The sequence below is a fragment of the Erythrolamprus reginae genome, chromosome 4 (genome assembly GCF_031021105.1).
Source record: "Erythrolamprus reginae isolate rEryReg1 chromosome 4, rEryReg1.hap1, whole genome shotgun sequence".
Taxonomy (NCBI): Eukaryota; Metazoa; Chordata; class Lepidosauria; order Squamata; family Dipsadidae; genus Erythrolamprus; species Erythrolamprus reginae.
In genome coordinates, this window is record NC_091953.1 from 24,428,791 (window position 1) to 24,450,364 (window position 21,574).

Consider the following 21,574-nt stretch of genomic DNA (forward strand, 5'->3'; position numbering starts at 1 on the left):
AGCAAGTTGTGTCTTGCTTAATTTTTGTTGCTGACAAACCAATATAGCTGATGAACACATAAGCATAAAAGTAGCCCTTTCAGAAACCATCAGAATACCATTCTGCTTTGGCTAAAAGAAATAATAGTAATTGCAACTTTAAAAGATCAACAGCCTGCAGAATTACCATGTCAAGTGTGAATTAAATGAAATTATTTATTATTATTATTTATTAGATTTGTATGCCGCCCCTCTCCGCAGACTCGGGGCGGCTCACAACAGTGATAAAGAACAATATGTATTGACAAATCTAATAATTTAAAATCTAAAATAGCAATTGTACATTTAAAAAATCTAAAAACAAGGAACCCCAATATAAAAAACATACATACAGTCATATCATGCACTAAAACTACATAGGCAGGGGGAGATGTCTCAGTTCCCCCACGCTTGACGACAGAGGTGGGTTTTGAGGAGCTTACGAAAGGCAAGGAGGGTAGGGGCAGTTCTAATCTCTGGAGGGAGCTGATTCCAGAGGTTCGGAGCCACCACAGAGAAGGCTCTTCCACTGGGTCCCGCCAGACGACATTGTTTAGTCGACGGGACCCGGAGAAGGCCAACTCTGTGGGACCTAACCGGTCGCTGGGATTCGTGCGGCAGACATGGTTACCTGACACTTCCCAACAATCTTGCTTTTAATTATCTTCTTTCAAACTATTCAAAGTGCTCCTGATATGCTTTGAGGACCAAACCATACACAAGAGTCCCCAGTCAACCCAAGTTCCTTCTGGGTCCATTGCTTCTCTATCATGAACCAATAGTACAAGTCCTGTGGTTAAGGACACCTCTAAAGAACTCCAACTAGAGGTGGCTGTCCATGATAGGGAAATGATGATAACAACCCCTCCCCAATTCCAGATAGCATCACCACTGCCTGAGATTAAAAAACCAATACTGTAGTAGTAGTAATAATAATAATAATAATAATAATAATAATAATAAATATTATTATTATTATTATTATTATTATTTATTAGATTTGTATGCCGCCCCTCTCCGAAAACTCGGGGCGGCTCACAACCTAACAGTAGTACAATACATTACAAATCTAATATTAAATTTAAAAAGTCAATTTAAAAACATTAATATAAAATAATCCATATCATAAAATCACAACTATGCACTCGTACACACTCAACCCAGTTAATCATACTACAGAGGTCAGAGAGGTAATCATCCCCACCGCTGGTGACCGAGGTGAGTCTTCAGCATCTTATGGAAGGCAAGGAGGGTGGGGGCTGTTTAGATCTCTGAAGGGAGTTGATTCCAGAGGGCCGGGGCCGCCACAGAGAAGGCTCTTTCCCTGGGTCCCCTGTTTTGTCGACGGGATCCGGAGAAAGCTGACTCTTTGGGACCTAATCGGCCGCTGGGATTCGTGCAGCAGAAGGCGGTCTCGTAGGTACTATGGTCCAATGCCATGTATGGCTTTATAGGTCATTACCAACACTTTGAATTGTGACCGGAAATTGATTGGCAGCCAGATAGCATCACCACTGCCTGAAACTAAAAAACCCAAAATAGCTGAGGTGTGTGCTTTTCTTCCTTGTGAATCAGATCTTCAAAAGCCATGCACAGGAAGCATGCGCAGAAAGCCAAAATGCACCAAAATCTTGTGAGGGGATGTGCACATATGCAATTTTGGTGTTTTCCATCTTATGCGCATGCCCGGAAGCAAAAAATTCCTGAAATCTTACACACACAAGCACCCCCTCACATGATTTTGCTTCTGCGCATGCGCAGGAAGCAAAAAAAAGGCCCCCAAAAGTTAGCACCACATGACAGACCAGAGAAGACAGCACTGGAGCTGTCGCCACAAATTGCATAATCGGCAGGCCGCTACCGGAATGGCGCCCCCTACTGTACCAGTAGGAACCCACCACTGACCAGGTCCATGGTTGCCATGATAGCCATGAATTCCTGAGTCATTTATAACTCTGCTCACATCCAAGGAGGGCAGATTAAAATAACTCAAGATCACCATCAACCCAATCACCGCATCCAGAAACTCATGTAGAGAGAGACAGCTATCCACAGCAATTACATTAACAGTAGTGATACCTCGTCTTATGAACCCCTCTTCATATGAGCTTTTCGTAATACGAACCCGGTGCTTAAGATTTTTTTGCCTCTTGTTCCAAACTATTTTCACCGTACGAACCCGAGCCGCTGCTGCTGGGATGTCCCACCTCTGGACTTCCATTGTCAGCTGAAGCGTGGGGATTCCTGAGGCTCCCCTCGCTGGGAAACCCCACCTCCGGACTTCCGTTGTCAGCCAAAACACAGGGATTCTCCTGAAGCTACCCTCGCTGGGATTCAAAGCAGCGCCGGCAAAAATGAAGGGAATTCCAGCGGCACAAGGCAAAAGGGGTGACTTTTGGGATGGGGTTGCACACATTATTTGCTTTTACATTGATTCCTATGGGGAAAATTGCTTCGTCTTATGAACTTTTCATCTTACAAACCTGGTCACGGAACGAATTAAGTTCGTAAGACGAGGTATCACTGTATTTAAGATTAAATGTTTTATGCTGCCAATTCTTTATTCAATGGACAACTCCCCTTTCCATTTTAATGGACCAGGAGGAAGGTTGGCCCAATAGCAATGGTTGATTCCAAATCTAACTTCACAAAGTTGCGTATTTTTCATATGCAAAGAAGTTTCCAAATGACCAAAGCTATTTCCTTCTGACACAACAATGAATAGCAGCAACTGGAGGTTGGGGACACTTCAGGCATGGCTCCTATGACACAAGCAAAGCCCAAGCTCCATTCAGCTGTATACAGTGACTAGCAACTGATTGAACAAATGAATAATAGTCAACTAGTTCCTAGATTTAAGTAACAAACATCATTTTGGAGATACTTTTTCTCCAAGCAAATATAATCACCTTAGCTGTGTAAAACTTGGATTCAAATGGTATCCAATTTTTAACTTTTTTTGTCCCAGGCATAATTGCACAACATCTGAATAAAGAGGGAGTACAAATTTAAAGAAGCAAAATTGTGTTTATTAACCTTCTCAATTATCTCATAACACTCTTCCAACTTTTGACTTCTGTCTTTCAAATTCGTGCTGGCTTCATTATATGCCTCCAGCCATTCCTGGTAAGAGTTTTCCGATAGGTCTGCATACGCGATGCACAAAGTTCTCAAACCTAGAAAAGGAAATATAGAAGTTCAACCCAAATATCTAGAGAGGTTAGGAATTGGGCTTAAATGTGAGACAGGAAAACCAAACATTGTGTAAATGAACAAATTCGGTGTATCCCGAAAACCCCCAAATTGCCTTTCCAAACAGAAGCTGATTTTCAAAATTATTAGAGTAATATTATTAGAGCTATATTCAGAGTATAAGATGCACCTGAATTATCAGCCTCTTTTAGGGAAGAAGGTGCATCTTATACTCCGAAAAATACGGTAATAGCGTTAACCCTCTTTTCCAAAAAGCAAAACAATCACATGCTATTTTCCTTGATTTCAAAGTAAATGACTTAGCCACAATAATCTGCAGAACAGTTCCTTCCACTTGGAATATGGACAACATGGTTTTTACAGGGCCACTGTCTCTATTCACCAACTGTTGTGGTTAGCTCTGGCCCAGCTCCTGCCCCAAGGACTGTGGATGTGGGGGAGACATCCACATGCTGCAGGCCTGTTTTGTCCCCCCCGGTGGAATCTGCTGATGAAGGCTCCTCTGACCAAGAAGACATGAGTGACAGGGAGGAGGAGAGTGTGGCAGACAGCTCAGAAGGAGATCAATTATCTAGCTCCTCCTTGGATTCAGAACAAGAGTTAATGATACAGCCACGCATGAGGAGAGCGATGCATAGGCAACAACAACTGAGAGATTATTATCAAAGAAAATGAGGCCACCTGTGGTTGGGTGGGGCTGTGGTAATTAGTGAGGCTGCTATAAATAGCAGCCTGTGGGTTTGGCCATTGTGGAGGATTATCTGATCGTTGTGTTTCATGACTGCTTTACTGACTTTGACCTTTTGTGTGCTGATTTTTCCCTGCTTTGAAACTAAACCAGAGCAAAGTGTGTTTCACTTTGTGAAAGAGGAAGGACTGTGAATTGCCTCACAGCTGCAAGCTAAGTATCACAGAACTGATAAGGGACTTGTATAAATTACCAGTTTGTTTGGAGACCAGTGCTCTTTGCTATACCAAAAGAGGGCTTGGTTTAAGTGAATTTTCATTATAAAGAACATTGTTTTGAATTTTCAAACGTGTGTGTGTGTCTGAAATTTGTACCTGTGAATTTTTGGGAGGAGTCTGCCAGAGAGCCTGACAGAACACCAACTTTGGTGTAATTTATTTGTCTACTATTGCCCATCGAGTATTAAAAAATGGGAGAAGTTGCCATATTAAACAGAAAAGTTACATCCCAAAACAAAGAAAAATAAAATTTTCAGGCACAAGGAGAGACAAGGCTCTTCCCGAGGTGCAGCACCATTAAACATTTACTATATAAGAGAGCACTCAGATCAATAAGAGATTGGTATAAAAGATTGATACCACATAACAAAACTCATTGCGGTTAGACACAGAGATTGACTCTTAAAGAAATCCAGGAAAAATATGGGCTGCATTGATGTAGTTTGCTCTAAAAAAAGTGTTTAAACATTTATAAAATGAGAATTACACGGATCATTCCTTCATCCATCAGCCTCATTATCAATTTCAGCCTTTAAGAGAGTTAACATCTGTGGAGACCTAATGGCTTGAGACGTATCATGTCTATTGCATCGCTCCAATATTTTTTTTTCTTTTTCACATTTGAAATAAAATCTCAGTCCACACAAAGTCCATTTTCAACAAGGTTCATTTCACCGCTGGCTTGAATAATATATGTAGGAATGAGCTAAGCTACATTTCGAAATACCTTTTGCCTAGAGCCAAACACTAGTTTTAAAAGGCTGCAAATGTAATGAGTAACTCTAACTTTCTTCAACATTTTGCTTCTTTTGTCTCCCTATTATATTTTTCTGTCACACTAATTTTGCAACTTTATGAAATCTGGAATAGCAAAGACAATAGAGGAATTCACGGCTGTGACTATAAGGATTAAAACCGAGTGTGTTTTATTTGTGTCTGTGCATTTCTTGTTTTTCTAAATCAATGTGCCACTGATCTGCAAATATTTTGATATTTGCAATTTGAAGAATTGTAGCTCTCTAGTGAAATATGGACATATCACGGAAAGGGTTATGTGTATATTTAAATATCATTAGATGTATTTCGTGAATGTAAAATGAACTTCACATTTATATAAACCAGATTAAAATACATACATGTGCATAATATTAGGAAAATTGCACACAAAAGTATTGTTATATTATCTAGCACCAGCTAGATTAGCCAAAATATATCCAAACCTGAAACCAAATTGTTGGAGGTGTAAAAATAAAAATGGGACTTTTTTTCATCTATGGTGGACATGCCCCCAAATAAAAAAGATATGGAAAAAGGTTAAAATGTGGATCTTCGAAATTACTACAATTAAACTGATATTAAAACCAGAGATCTTTCTTCTAAGCATAATCAATCAAAAACTTTAAAAAGACTACTATTATTTAATACAACATATGATTACTGCAATTAGAATTACAATAGCGCAAAATTGGAAAAAAGAAGAAACCACCATCAGAAAGAGAAATGATAAAAAAAATATATGACTGTGCAGAAAGGGACAGATTAACCCAAAAACTTAAAAATAAAGAAGAATCAAAATACTATGAAATTTGGAAGATGTTCCTAAAATCAACAACATCATATGCCTGCTCTTTTTAATCTTTGTATTATAATAAAAATTTATTTAAAAAAAAAGTATTGTTATGCCGGGCTTCTCGTTAACAGCCCCCAGTGAGAGAGGAATGCAAAGTCAAACATACACACGTGGCATCAGAAGAAGTAAAAGCAATTTATCTGAAACAGTGTTAAAAGCACACATGTTTAAGCAGAGTCAAATTTCTCTCATCCAGATAACAGTCCTGGAATGCAGTCAAAAGCAGGAACAAAATAGAGCAATTAAGGCAGCTGTGATTCCGCACAGCTCCCCCCTCTTTGGGTCCACAAGAGTAAACTGTGAATTGTCCAAATAGTCAACAGAAGTCCTGGAATAGCCCAAACTTTGGCAATGATCCTTCTCCAAATGAATAAACACCCACATGCTCACTCCCCAATGCCCAAAATTTATCATCAACCCCATTAACCTAATTGCCCCAGCAACAGGTGTTCTCTCTTATCTCCGACGATACCTGCGCAGTTGGTCCCTTCTAGCCATGAGCCTGCGCATTCGGGCATCTATCTACTGATCCTCCTCTGAGTCTGATGGCTCACTAATGGGATCATTAACTAATGAGCTGGCATTTCTCCGTCTGATTCTGCTTCCCCACCGTCTGACCTTGGCAATGAATCTTCACTATCAGAAGCTGCTGGCAATAATACAAGTTTCTGTGACCCTGAGGATTCCCCTAAACCAACATCCAAATTCCCTGTTGCAGGAGCTGGCCCAGAGCCAACCACAACAAGTATGCATTGGGGAAACCTGCATAGAAATATGTATAAATGTAGGGTGTTTAATATAATGTGTTTATTATGCCAAACTGATTCAAAAGCTGAAGGAAGGAAGGAAGGAAGGAAGGAAGGAAGGAAGGAAGGAAGGAAGGAAGGAAGGAAGGAAGGAAGGAAGGAAGGAAGGAGAAACCTAAGTTTGTCAAATTTTTGTTTTCTAAGAAGGATGTCTCAGTTATACACTGCTCAAAAAAATAAAGGGAACACTGAAACAACACAATATAACTCCAAGTAAATAAAACTTCTGTGAAATCAAACTGTCAACACTGATTGACAATCAACTTCACATGCTGTTGTGCACATTCAACTTTGTACAGAACAAAGTATTCAATGAGAATATTTCATTCATTCAGATCTAGGATGTGTTATTTGAGTGTTCCCTTTATTTATTTATTTTGAGCAGTATATCATTTTCTAAAAGCAGGACTGGATAACACATGCTTATTTTTAACTCTGAACTTTCCAAACTTTCTCATTTCATGTATTCCGAAATAAAATTTGTTTAGCTACAGAACAGCCCACGTTGCTACTTGAGAAGAGCAATAATAAATCAATAAGCAGATATTTAGAGAGCTACAAATAAATAATTAAATAAAAAAAATATTTACCTTCTGTAGCAAAATATTCAAGATGACATAGAGTTTGGTCCATGTACTTTGAGTCTTTGGATAATCTCTCAAAAATGACATTATCCTGTCAACAAAAACAGTATATAAATACTTGCCATAATGATGCCTGTATTTCTTTTTTGAGAGATATTTTGTCCATCTATAAGGGATAAAATTAATAAGACAGAAACCAGTAATATCCAAAGTAACACAATCTTTGCCTAAATATGGAGTAAATATTCTTAAGATCGGGAAAAGCACAACCAAGATTCTATTAACTCAAAGTATAGGAAGAAAAAGGGCTAAGATTTAAAACTTGGGCTGACATATTAATTGTCAGGCCGAAGCCATCGTTTTGAGTTGCAGACTTTGGCTTGTCACAAGCTAGAATGTGGTATGCAATAGTACTGTGGGAAATTGGGAGGGATGGTTGCATGAGAGGGAAGAATACTAGCCACAACAAATTATTTCAAGGATTCAAGGTCATTCTTTGTTCAGCACCAGCCGGAAGTCAATAATAATAATAATTTATTAGATTTGTATGCCGACCCTCTCCGAGGACTCGGAGCGGCTCACAACAGGACAATACACAATATACAAATCCAATAGTTTAAAAAAAAAGTTTAAAACCCTTATAAAAAATAATCATACAACTCAAACAAACCATACATAAATTATAGTAGCTAAGGGGTATATTAGTTTCTCCATGCCTGGCGACATAGGTGAGTTTTCAAGGCAAGGAGGGTGGGGGCAATCCTGATCTCCAGGGGGAGTTAGTTCCAGAGGGCCGGGGCCGCCACAGAGAAGGCTCTTCCCCTGGGCCCCGCCAGATGACATTGTTTAGTTGACGGACCCGGAGAAGGCCAATTCTGTGGGACCTTATCGGTCGCTGGGATTCGTGCAGCAGAAGGCGGTCCCGGAAGTATTCTGGTCTGATGCCATGTAGAGCTTTATAGGTCATAACCAACACTTTGAATTGGAAGGATCGTGGGCATTGAGCGAACCAGAGTGGTCCATGAGATGAACTTGTGGGTGTGGGGACAGGGGATGAACTTTAAACTGGGTGGAGAACTGTAGGGGAAGTTACTTTTGGGTTACCTACAGTTCGTGCCAATATGACTCTGTTAATAAATTGGAACTTGGAATAAGGCCAGGCCTTAGACTCTGATTTATTTCTCGGATGTTAATTATTATTATTATTATTATTATTATTATTATTATTATTATTATTATTATTATTAATTGGATTTGTATGCCACTCCTCTCCGTAGACTATTATTATTATTATTATTATTATTATTATTATTATTTTATTATTATTGTTGTTATTATTATTAATTAGATTTGTATGCCGGCCCTCTCCGTAATTGGAACCACTGACATTAATATAAGATTTGAGTCTTCTGTTGTGAAGTAGCTATGACACCCCCCCCCCCCCCGCCCTATATGCAACAAAACAACTTATCTAGCCACGTTGAGGGTGTAAAGTTTCTTCTCTGGGTACTAATTAGCTGCAAACTTGAGTTTCTGTGGCGTCACAATTTACTACCAATGAAAAGTCTGACATAATAGCAAAGGTGGTTCTGATTTTTAAAATGTCAAACAATGTGAAAAATTGTTCTTCATTGTAAGAAAGTAGTAGCTCTTGTGGATAATGATAAACTAGGAATGCATTGTCCAATCTGTAGGAAAGGAGTTATGTCTATGACCACAATTGAGCCCCAAACGTCTGTTGTTAAATGAGACATTTGCTGACTTTTCCTACATTTTATGACCTTTCTTGCCATAGTTCTTAAGCGAATCACTGCCAGTGTGCAGTGTGGCACATACCAGTAAGGAACCCATTGCTGGTCTATGGTGAAAAAAATGTTGAGAACCATTGACCTAGGTCATTTTTCGCACTTAGTTCATTTCAGATATTTTGAACACCCCAAATTTCCACATTGTATGGATACTAAAATTTTTGATACATAAACAATGGACAATTTTCCACAGTACTATTGTCATTAATATTTACACATGCCAGAGAATATGGGCTACCACACAATTATTTTGTGAATAGGCAAGATACTTACAGCTCCTTTGCAATATAAACGTAATTGACCGTCTGGAGTCCGAACAATTACAGACATTCTCTTTCGATTACTGGAAATAAGACAAACATTCATTTTAATTTTTGGAAGTTATTGTTGTTGCTAATAATCATTAAAGTAGCCATTAAACGGTGGAAGATATTTATGGAATAATTTTGCCAGTATTTCCACAAACACAAAGTGACAGTAATTTAATCATTAGTTAATAATGTCATGGATGGTTGGATGGATGGATGGATGGACGTTTGGTTGGTTGGATGGATGGATGTGTTTATTCATTGAGGCTTTTGATTTAATCTTAGACAAGAAATATTGGCAGTTTTCTTAGTAGGGTTTTTCAGAAGTGCTTTGCAGTAGCCTTTCTCGGGTTTAAAGTGAATGATGGATCCAAGGTCATCCAGCTGGCTTTGTGTCTAAGGTGGGATTAGAACTCATGGTCTCCTAGTTTCTAACCTGATGCCTTAAAAACCGTACCAAACGTATTTTCAGATATATAGCATAGCAGAGTATATCACAGCACAATGTGGTGTGTGTATGTGCATCAGTGGTAGGTTCTAAGTTAGATTCCCACTGTTTTGCACACCCATGTGACACTTCTGCACATGCGCAGAAGCTTCCTGGGCAGGTGGGCGGAGCCTCCAGCCACCACCGGTACCAGTTCTAAGAACAGGTCCGAACCAGGAGCAACCCACTGCTGGTGTGTGTGTGTGTGTAGCTTAAGTGCAATGTTTTTCAGTTCTCGTAACTTGTTTTCAGTTCTTGTATCTATCTCATTTTAGGAATGTACTTTTTAAATTAAACCATAGCAGGCAAACTGCAAACTTTTAGGAGTGGGAGATGAAGAAAGAAAACAGCAAGTGAGGTTCAGTAAGACTGACAGGATGGTTATTTGCAGTAAGAAAATACCATCCATATTTGCATATAAGCCAAACCTCAATTTTTAACTCAAATACCGTGAAAAACGAGCCACCTGTAAATAAGACAACCTGCATTTTTCATGATGTTTTGGTTTAAAAATTGACGGCTGGGGCTTATCCACAGAAGGGCTTACACGCAAGTTTTATTTATTTGTTTGTTTATGCATGAAATGTGAATATTATATTTTTTAAATATAAATTGCTATATATCAGGGGTTCCCAAACTTCGCAACTTTAAGACTTATGGACTTCAATTCCCACAATTCTCCAGACAGCTATGCTCACAGATAAGTCAATCTGCAGATAAGACAAAGATTTATTTCTCAGTTCTATTACTTCTTTAATATTAATTATGACCTATTAATTCTCAGTACTGCCCATGAAAGGTAAATAATCTATTAACGGAGGTCAAATAGGATTTGATCCCTTGAAACCTCTCCAAATCAGATGCAGCTTATATTGCAGCCCTTCAAAGATTTCAAACCAAAGACAATTCCAATGAAATATAAACTCAACAAATGAAATGAAACAAAAAAAAGTTATTTTAATTGCTGGTGTCTCCTTTCTTTTATTTCTTGCAATTGCCATTAAAAACCAATTACCTTGAAAATTCCAACACATTGAGGATCTCAAATGTCTCTTCTTTTCCTAGCTGGAATCGTAACAGAATAAAACACACTTTAGTAAAAGAAAAAGTAAAAATACACACTGGAAGAAGAGCATTGTTTTCAAATACAGTATCCATATTTTAAAAATATACATGTGAAAATAGCTCCCTCTGCTGGGCACAACCATGTACTTATATTCTTAAGAACATTTATATACTTGAGACATATACAGTGATACCTCGTCTTACAAACGCCTCGTCATACAAACTTTTCGAGATACAAACCCGGGGTTTAAGATTTTTTTGCCTCTTCTTACAAACTATTTTCACCTTACAAACCCAAGCCAACTCCACTGGCATGCCCCGCCTCCGAACTTCTGTTGCCAGCGCGCCCATTTTTGCACTGCTGGGATTCCCCTCAGCCTCCCCTCCATGAGAAACACCACCTCCAGACTTCTGCGTTTTTGCAATGCTGCAGGAAAATCCCAGCAGTGCAAAAATGGGCGCTTGGCTGGCAATGGAAGTCCGGAGGTGGGGTTTCCCAGCGAGGAGAGCCTCAGCGAAGTCACAGCATCACAAAAACACGGAAGTCTGAAGGTGGGGTTTCGAGGACTTCCGTGTTTTTCTGATGCTGCAATTTCACTGATGCTCCCTTCACTGGGAAACTCTACCTCTAGATTCCCCTACTGGGATTCCCCTGCAGCATCGCAAAAACACAGAAGTCTGGAGGTGGGGTTTCCCATGGAGGGGAGCCTCAGGGGAATCCCAGCAGTGCAAAAACGGGCTCTTCGGCTGGCAAAAGGGGTGAATTTTGGGCTTGCACACATTAATCGCTTTTCCATTGGTTCCTATTGGAAACATTGTTTCGTCTTACAAACTTTTCACCTTAAGAACCTCATCCCGGAACCAATTAAGTTTGTAAGACAAGGTATCACTGTAGTCTGGTGTATAATTAATATAATATAAATATAGTGACTAATGCTAATATAACGCTAATATCTGTATATACTACTATTAATTTAATTTTCTTTGATTTTCTCCCGTACTTACTATGGTGTTTTCTTTTTTAAAAGTGGAAAATTAATAAAAAAAATATTTAAAAAGAAAAGAACATGCCAAAAGGAATATTTTCTGCAACTCAACATATTGCTATCTCAGAATTTAAAATGCTGCACTGAAAATTCCTTAAAGGTTTTGCTCCTCCATTAAGATGGTTATAATCATCTGCCTTTTTCTCAGTGCATCTAAACATTTCTTCCACCTTTCTCTTGGTTGTGTTTTTGAGCCGTCTTTATTGTCAACGGTGGCTCAGGGTTGGCACTGCTTCTGTTTAATCCTCACTGGATGCCCAGTTAGTAAAAGCCCAGGAGAAAACATAATTCCCTCGATATATTTTTCATCTTAATTTTATGAGCACCTGAGAGCCTACTGTTGGAGAGACTACAGTATAATCCAAGGCAGGATATCTACCTATACACTTGGCCATTTCAAAATTAATTAATATGACATTTGGAAGAAATGCTCAAGAAAAACGCACATTTTTGTGAAAATGGCCCATTTTTCACCCCCCCCCTTTTTTTTTGCAAAAGTAGGGTGCGCAGAGGGTTTGGGAGGCTTGCAGAGTGCTCCTGTGGGCTGGGGGAAGGCAAAAACATTCCTATTTTTGCAAAAATATGACAAAAACTGGGACATTTTGTCTTCCCCAAACCCCCAAGGAGCATTCTGCAGGCCTCCCAAACTCTCTGCGCACCCCATTTTTGGCTTTGGGAGGGAAAAAATGGCTCTATTTAGTGTAAAAGACACATCGACATTTGCACCCTCTTTTGTGTGTGTGTGTGTGCATCTTATACTCCAAAAAATACAGTAACCCGTTAGGACAGTGTTCCTAAACTCTGGCAACTTTTGGATGTGGACTTCAAGTCCCAGAATTGCCACAGAGTTTCCCAGCCAGAGTTGGCTGGAAAATCCCCAGAGGGATTCTGGGAACTGAAGTCCATGCATTTTAACATGATCAGAGTTGTGAGTCAGTGAAATAGATAGACTTTCTCAGGGATATTTTGTCTGCCCTATTTCTCTGCAGTATTTCCAGGACAGTCTTATAGAAGAATTTGGGAATAATCCCACAATACTTCCTTTCCACACACTCTTACCGCGTCAATGATGACAGAACGTGGTGTCCTCCCAGTGAAAACATAGCCAAGTTTTTTTGCTCCTTTGACTAAAGCGCCTTCATCTGAGAAGAGAAAGAGTTTGTCATTACAAACGTAGGAATAGAGTTGGATTCTTTATATATATATATATATATACAGTGGTACATCGTGATATGAACCCCTTGTCATACGAACTTTCCGAGATACGAACCCGGGGTCCACGTTTCGGCCGGCCAGGAAGGACGTCTCCGTGACGTCAAAGCTCCGCCCATGGAATTCCCTTTTGGGATTCCCCATCTCCGTTTGAGCCTCCCGACCGGCCGGCAGCTCCATGGCTCTTTTGCAATGCTGACAGCTGGGCGGCGGGGCTTCTCGGTGTTCTCCTGAACCCGAACGCCGAACCCAAACTTTTGCCGAACTTCTGGGTTCGGCATTCTGGAGAACGCCGAGAAGCCCCCCGGCTGTTTCAAAAGGTGACAGTCGGGCGGCGGGGCATCTCGGCGGCTTCCCGAATGCTGAACCCAGAAGTTCAGCAAAAGTTTGGGTTTGGCGTTCGGGTTTGGGAGGACGCCGAGAAGCCCCCCGGCTGTTACAAAAGACGACAGCCCGTCGGTGACGCCCAGCGAAGCGCCATTTTTGCGGGTGTGTGTGGGTTTCTTGCACGCATTAATTGATTTTGCATTGTTTCCTATGGGAAACATTGTTTCATCTTACAAACTTTTTGCCTTACGAACCTCCTCCGGGAACCAATTAAGTTCGTAAGACGAGGTATTACTGAATATATAATTTTTATTTTTATTTTCAAATTTTATGGTAAAAACAACAATAAAGCATGACAAAGTGTCAAAACAATAATTACACAGTTATATAATAAATCATTTTTGATTCATATGTCATTGGATTCATAAGAAATTATATAGTTCCATAGGTCCTTATGAAAAATTCCTTTCATCAGAAATAAATTCAGTGGTACCTCTACTTAAGAACTTAATTCGTTTCATGACCAGGTTCTTAAGTAGAAAAGTTTGTAAGTAGAAGCAATTTTTCCCATAGGAATCAATGTAAAAGCAAATAATGCGTGCAAACCCAGTAGGAAAGAACTAAAAGCTTGGAATTTGTGTGGGAGGAGGAGGAGAAAGAAGAAGAGGAGGACAGTCGCTGCCGAAGGAAGAAGGTGAGGTCAAAGGAATCAAAAAAATACAAAACTTTAAGGCTTAAAAAAAAAGAGGGAGTCTGAGGCCACGAGGAGGAGCATGCGCCTCCCATACACCCGGTGCGAGGCTGCATCACATACACTGCGCCAGAGAGAGAAACCCAGGCAGGTGAGAGGTGGAGTGCCACCGAAAGGCTCCTCTTGGCAGCCCAGAAAAGCCCGAGATGGCCGGGATTAAAGGGGGAATGTCAGGAAACTGGCCAGGCCTTCGTGCCGCTCTCAAATTTCCTGGAAAATTTTTCCGGGTTCGGGTTCTTAAGTAGAAAATGGTAAAAAAATCTTAGAAAAATCTTAGTTAGAAAAGTTTTTAAGTAGAGGTACCACTGTATTCATATATTTCTGCAAACATACAAAATATAACATATACTTGAACTGTAGTCCTAACCTTTGAAGCGAACATATTATTTTTCCTTCCTTCACCATCTGCTCTTTAAGTTATTTGGAGTATCCCCAAGGAACCTTTGAACCTTCCTTGTAAATAGCATTCTGTCAGAGTGAATGGACATATCGCTACGTCCAACTCTGTCTGTACAAAACAATAAAAAGACAATCCAGATGCACCTTTATGAAAACACCCCCCAATTCCCCAAAAGAGCCGGGTTGGCGCAGCAGGTAGAGCGCTGTACTGCAAGCCACTGAAGCTGACAGTAGATCTGTAGGTCAGCGGTTCAAATCTCATGATTGGCTCAAGGTTGACTCAGCCTTCCATCCTTCTGAGGTGGGTAAAATGAGGACCTGGATTGTGGGGGCAATAGGCTGGCTCTGTTAAAAAGGGCTATTGCTCCAGAGACAAGAAAATATTGGAAAAAAATAAATAATTGGTTGTGTCAAATAACAAATACAAAAATAGAATATACGCCAGAGTTTTTTCTACTGGGTATTATGAGAGGTACCTATTCTAAAAATGGAAAATATCTAAGCTTGCATATTACAACAGCTGCAAGGATTGTATTTGCACAGAACTGGAAAAATCCACAAATACCTGAAGACAATGAAATCATCAAGAAAATATACAATTGTGCAGAGATGGACAGATTGGCAATGGAACTTAATAATTGAAAAGAATCGGACTATTATGAAACCTGGACAACATGGTACCAATGGACAAAAAAAAGAATCTCAAAAGAAACATCGAAATAAAATATCAAGAAATCTAAAAGTAATTAGAAGACAATGTTGATAGGAATGTATATATGATGTAGATTCATCTGTAAATATGATTATGTACTTTTTTAAAAAAAAAATGGAAAAATTTAATAAATATTTTTTTAAAAAGTGCTATTGCTCACATGTTGTAAGCCGCCCTGAGTCTAAGGAGAAGGGCGGCATAAAAATCAATCAATCAATCAATCAATTAATCAAACAAACAAACAAACAAACAAACAAACAAACAAACAAACAAAAAGAGCTGCAGAAGATATCCAAACTTCTCAGGAGGCCACTCAAATCAGAGGTTCTTCAACAGAAATCTATCAGTAATGTTAGGCAACCTTCTTTGAAAGGCAGCATGAGTTCGTTATTGTCATCATGATTGCAATGAGTAGTCCTTACATTTTTCAATGGCTCTTTGTTTCAACGAAAGGGTCGGTAACTAACTAACTAATTTTTCCATCCAATGACTGGAGACTTGAGAAATGCCATAGGTTCACCATCCCTGCTCTAATAACTCTAGTCTGGATAATAACTCTTGGCAACTTTGAAACTGGTGGATGTCAACTCCCAGAATCCCCCATGCTGGATGAAAACTTTTGAGAATTGAAATTCACCGATTTTAAAGTTGCCAAGATTGGATACTTCTGCTGTAGCTGGCATACGTATGAATGTGGGTACAGTAAATATAAATTCAACGCAATCTGTTTTTTGTCCTCAATAAGAGTTTCTCCATCCCTTGTCCTTTTTCTTTTCTTTTTTTATAAATTTTTTAATTGAATTTTCAAAAGGACAAACAAGGACATACAACACTAAACATTTAAGGAGCTACCATTGCTCCTCTTGTCGTAGAAGTCTAACTAATACAAAAATGTAAAAAATCCTAACTATAATCAGATCAAAGCAGAAATGTCATACATGTAAGTTACATTCTTGTTAAATTTAACTCTATATTTTTATATTAAACTTATTAATTTAATTTCTTTACATTTTAAAATATTCTATGCTTATACAAACAAAAAAAGAAAGAAAAAAGTTATTAGTAATACTATTTACTATTTCATTCTATATTATAGTTAATTGTTAATACCATTTTTAAAATTCCACCAATCATATACTTTATCCCATATTTTATAATATTCTGTTTCAGTTTGATTGTTTAAACGTTTAGTCATCATATCTAGTTCTGCACATTCTATAATTTTTTTAAGTACTTCAGTATCTTTTGGTATTGTATTTTCTTTCCATTTCTGTACAAATACTATTCGTGCCGCAACCAATATATGTATTATTAGATAATAAGTTTCTTTTTTATACTTTGTATTTGAAATACCCAATAAAAACAGTTCAGGAGATTTTTTAATCTTCTCCTTTGTTATTTCATTTATCCCCCTTGTCCTTTTTCATAGAAACATAGAAGACTGACGGCAGAAAAAGACCTCATGGTCCATCTAATCTGCCCTTATACTATTTCCTGTATTTTATCTTACAATGGATATATGTTTATCCCAGGCATGTTTAAATTCGGTTACTGTGGATTTACCAACCACGTCTGCTGGAAGTTTGTTCCAAGGATCTACTACTCTTTCAGTAAAATAATATTTTCTCAGGTTGCCTTTGATCTTTCCCCCAACTAACTTCAGATTGTGTCCCCTTGTTCTTGTGTTCACTTTCCTATTAAAAACACTTCCCTCCTGAACCCTATTTAACCCTTTAACATATTTAAATGTTTCGATCATGTCCCCCCTTTTCCTTCTGTCCTCCAGACTATACAGATTGAGTTCATTAAGTCTTTCCTGATACGTTTTGTGCTTAAGACCTTCCACCATTCTTGTAGCCTGTCTTTGGACCCGTTCAATTTTGTCGATATCTTTTTGTAGGTGAGGTCTCCAGAACTGAACACAGTATTCCAAATGTGGTCTCACCAGCGCTCTATATAAGGGGATCACAATCTCCCTCTTCCTGCTTGTTATACCTCTAACAACCTCTTTTTCAATTGCTCTTTGTTTCAACGAAAGGGTCAGTAACTAACCTGGAGAGGAGGCCTGGTAGATGATGGTGTCTTCATGTCTTTCTGGAACCACAGTGTGACACACAGCCAGCAGAGTGAGGAATTCTTTGATGTGCATAGCTGTGGGCTGAAAAACAAGGACCATGTTAGTCCAATGAATATGACCTGTGGCATTGTGGGGTAAAAAAAGTTCAACTTTTTGTTAGAGACAGAGAGCAAATAAAATGGATGGATGCCTCTTCACCTCGGTTATTTTTCAAAGCGACGATTACTTTATACAGCTTATTGGATTTTAGCCAAGTAAAATGCAATAAACTGTATACTATGATTATCTAAGGCAGTGTTTTCCAACCAGTGTGCCGTGGCACACTAGTGTGCCGCAAGACATGGTCAGGTGTGCCGCGAAGCTCAGAGAGAAAGAAAGCAAGAGAGAGAGAAAGAAAGAAAGAAAGAAAGAGAGAAAGAGAGAAAGAAAGAAAGAGAGAGAAAGAAAGAAAGAAAGAGAAAGAGCGAGAGAGAGAGAAAGAGAACAAGAGAGAGATAAAGAAAGCAAGAGAGAGAGAAAACAAGAGAAAGAAAGAGAGAGAGCAAGAGAGAGAAAGAAAGCAAGAGAGAGAAAGAGGGAGGGAAGGAGAGAGAGAGAAAGACATAGAGGGAGGGAGGGAGGGAGAGAGAGAGAAAAAGAGCAAAAATGAGAGAAAGGAAGGAAGAGAAAGAAAGACGGATGGAGAGAGAGAGAAAGAAAGAGGAAGGAAGGGAGAGAAAGAGGGAGGGAGAAAGAAATAGAGTGAAGGGGAGGAAGAGAGAGAGAGATAATTTTTTGTCCAAACTTTTTTTAGCCGCTCCCCCCCCCGCTCGATGTGCCCCAGGGTTTCGTAAATGTAAAAAAATGTGCCGCGGCTCAAAAAAGGTTGAAAATCACTGATCTAAGGTAATAAGGTAAGAACAGCTTTGCCAGGTGAGATCAATCACCCTCTTTGTTCCTTGCCTTCTCTTGTCGTCATTGTTCATAGGACAAGTATATCATCTATCCTCCTGTTATACATGCCCTCCGCACAAGCTTGGTCCGCTAACACAAAGCAATCTTCTTTCCCCAGTAAAGCCAGGCCTGGAGAGACATCCCATAATTTGCCTATATTACAGTTAAATCAATTATTCAGTTTGTTTTTGTCTATATTCACAATTAACAATGGATTTCATCCACCCCAATTTTCTGAGAACAATGAGGGCAATTTTATCACATCAGCTCTTCTACAAAGCTGCTATTCACCCTTTGATGGACGATCAGCAGTGATGCCCTATTTATTTTACTACTGAATATCAAACCAAATGGTTTAAACCATTATCTCAGAGTTATCTCTAAATACCAGCCATGGAAAGAAGGATGGATGGACGATTCACTCATATGGAAATAATCCACCCTCCCAAAGTGATGGGTCACGTGGTTTTTCTATAAGCCAGTGGTTCTCAGCCTTTCTAATGCTGCGACCTCTTTAATACAGTTCCTCATGTTGTGATGACCCCCAACCATAAGTCTAGCCCCAATTCTCTCAACAGAGCTTTAAGCTGATTGGCAGGAAGGTGAGAGGGACATCCCTGCTGATTGGTCAGATTATAAAAATATGTTCCAAGGCTCCAGAATAGAAGCTATAGCTCCTAACACCATGGGAAATTTGTATTTTCCCAGGGTCTTAGGTGACCCCTGTGGAATGGTCGTTTGACCCTCAAAGGGGTCCTGACCCCCAGGTTGAGAACCATTGCTGTAAACTATCCAATTAGTGCAACTTAAGGCAAATTTACATTTATACTGTAGGGCTTACACTCAAAGATGGCATTAGGTTATAGTAAATCACAACCAATCACAGGCATTCTTGTATGGCATGGAAACAGTTCTGTAGCAGACAAAACTCTACAGAGAATCATTAAAACTGCCCTGCGGAGTCTCCGTCAGTGAAAAAAGGCTCCCAAACTCTATTTTTGGCTGGGACGGCCTCCTGCAACCCTCTGCCAGTGAAAATGGAGCTTGGGAAGGCTGCAGCAGTCGAAAACTGCTCCCCCTATCCCCTGGAGGCCCTCTAGAGGCCAGAAACAGCCAGTTTCCCAACTTCTGGTGGGCCCAGCAGGCTCGTGTTTCGTCCTCCCCAGGCTCCAAAGGCTTCCCTGGAGCCAAGGGAGAGTAATAATACCTTCCTCCCATCTCCCCGGAGGCTCTCTGGAAGCCAAAAACACCCTCTCAGAGCCTCTTTGCGAGCCAAAAATCAGCCGGCTGGCACACACATGCATGTTGGCGCTGAGCTAGGACAACGGCTCGCGTGCCAGCAGATATGGCTCCGCATGCCACCTGTGGCACCCGTGCTCTAGATTCGCCATCACTGATGTAGATCAAGGAGGAAAGCTATTGAGGCCACAAGTGAATAATTCATACCCAAGTGTTTTATGAACGGGTCAATGAGTGCAATCAAGATTCTAGCAATAATTCATGGGGAAATTCTGAGAAAAGGCCTTACATGATCCGCCTCGATGTTCTGCATCAGTCTTGGATCATCGAATTCACAAGATTCACTAATAGGAGGCGGGAGCTGGCTGAGAATATAATAAAAAGGGGGATAAGATTCGCGAACAGGTGCATTTCTATTAAATACATATATTACCGCATTGCAAATGATCAGTCCAGCAATCAAATACAGGTAGTCCTGGACATATGATCATCGTTGGGTCCAAAATTTCCATTGTTAAGTGAAACGTTTCTTAAATGAAATTTGCCCCCTTTTACGACATTTCTGGCTATCGTTGCTAAGTGAATCCTTGCAGTTGATAAGTTAGAATTCCATTTAAGGACTTCGCTTGTCAAAAAGTTGCAAAAAAGGACCACATGACCCTGGGATTCTGCAACGGTCATAAGTGTGAACCAGTTGCCATAAGCATCTGAATTTTGATTGCATGATCATGGGGATGCTGCAAAGGTTGTAAGTGTGAAAAACGGCCATAACTCACTTTTTTCAGTGCCGTTGTAACTTTAAATGATCACTAAATAAACGGTTGTAAGTCGAGGACTGCCTGTACTACCGTATATTTCAGAATATAAGACACACTTCTTTCCTCCTAAAAATTTGAGCCAGGAGAGGATATAATAAAATAATACAATTTCTTTCTTTTTTTCCCTCTAGGGTCCCTCCTATATGTACTGTATATTTTCTTGTTGTTCAACCTTCAAAAAGTCCCAAGAGTACCTCTCCCCAAAGTGCCTAATCTTGACCCATCTTTACAGGCCTACAATTACAGCAATTACACATTACCGGTACCCAATATTTATTTACCTGAAATCTTCTGATGAACATTCTCTTGCCAGTTCTGGAAAATGACTAAAAGGGGGGGGGGGAAAGAGAGATACGACTGATAGTATTTTTATTTATTTATTTATTTTGTCCAATACACAATGAGGGTTTTAGTGGGTATATATCTATATACACATAGTAAAATACATGATGAAGGTTAAAGAGGAGATACTCATGGTAAAATATATCTAAGAAAGAATAGAAAAGAAGATATAGTAATAGAACATATCAATGAAAGAATAGAAGAAGAGATATAGGAATAGATGAAAGGTGTAGGAGATGTAGGAGAGCAATAGGACAGGGGACGGAAGGCACTCTAGTGCACTTATGCACGCCCCTTACTGACCTCTTAGGAATCTGGATAGGTCAACAGTAGATAATCTAAGGGTAAAGTGTTGGGGGTTTGGGGATGACACTATGGAGTCCGGTAATGAGTTCCACTCTTCGACAACTCGGTTACTGAAGTCGTATTTTTTATTTTTTATGCGGGATGGCTATCATGAAATAACCTGAAGGAGGTGCTGGTTGGTAAGGGATGCCGAGTTGTAAGTCACATTTCTTCAGCACCATTTTGTAATTTTGAATGTTTGATAAACAAATAATTGTAAGTTGAGAACTACCTATGATACAATCCAACAGAATTGAGCGGAGTCAAAGTTCTGAAAATGCAGGAGTAGCATCAACTTGGGGTTGCGCAATACTTTAGCTAAAAACATGACCCAATGACTATACAGTGTTCCCTCGATTTTTGCGGGTTCGAACTTCGCGAATAGCCTATACCACTGTTTTTCAAAAAATATTAATTAAAAAATACTTTGCGGTTTTTTTCCTATACCACGGTTTTTCCCACCCGATGATGTCATACGTCATCACCAA

At 39.5% G+C, this 21,574-nt stretch overlaps 1 protein-coding gene across 7 annotated transcripts in view; it reads right to left on the reverse strand.

The window, feature by feature from the left end:
* ATP8A2 (ATPase phospholipid transporting 8A2) overlaps positions 1 to 21,574 on the reverse strand; it is a 460,631-nt gene that overhangs the window by 314,039 nt on the left and 125,018 nt on the right. For all 7 annotated transcript variants that reach the window (XM_070749818.1, XM_070749817.1, XM_070749821.1 and 4 more), the window contains 8 exons: positions 20,681 to 20,725; positions 19,871 to 19,946; positions 17,385 to 17,490; positions 12,991 to 13,073; positions 10,836 to 10,885; positions 9,299 to 9,368; positions 7,224 to 7,308; positions 3,055 to 3,194 (listed from right to left, as the gene is read on the reverse strand). In XM_070749818.1, the coding sequence (XP_070605919.1) occupies positions 3,055 to 3,194; positions 7,224 to 7,308; positions 9,299 to 9,368; positions 10,836 to 10,885; positions 12,991 to 13,073; positions 17,385 to 17,490; positions 19,871 to 19,946; positions 20,681 to 20,725 (655 nt within the window). The remainder of the gene's footprint in view (positions 1 to 3,054; positions 3,195 to 7,223; positions 7,309 to 9,298; positions 9,369 to 10,835; positions 10,886 to 12,990; positions 13,074 to 17,384; positions 17,491 to 19,870; positions 19,947 to 20,680; positions 20,726 to 21,574) is intronic.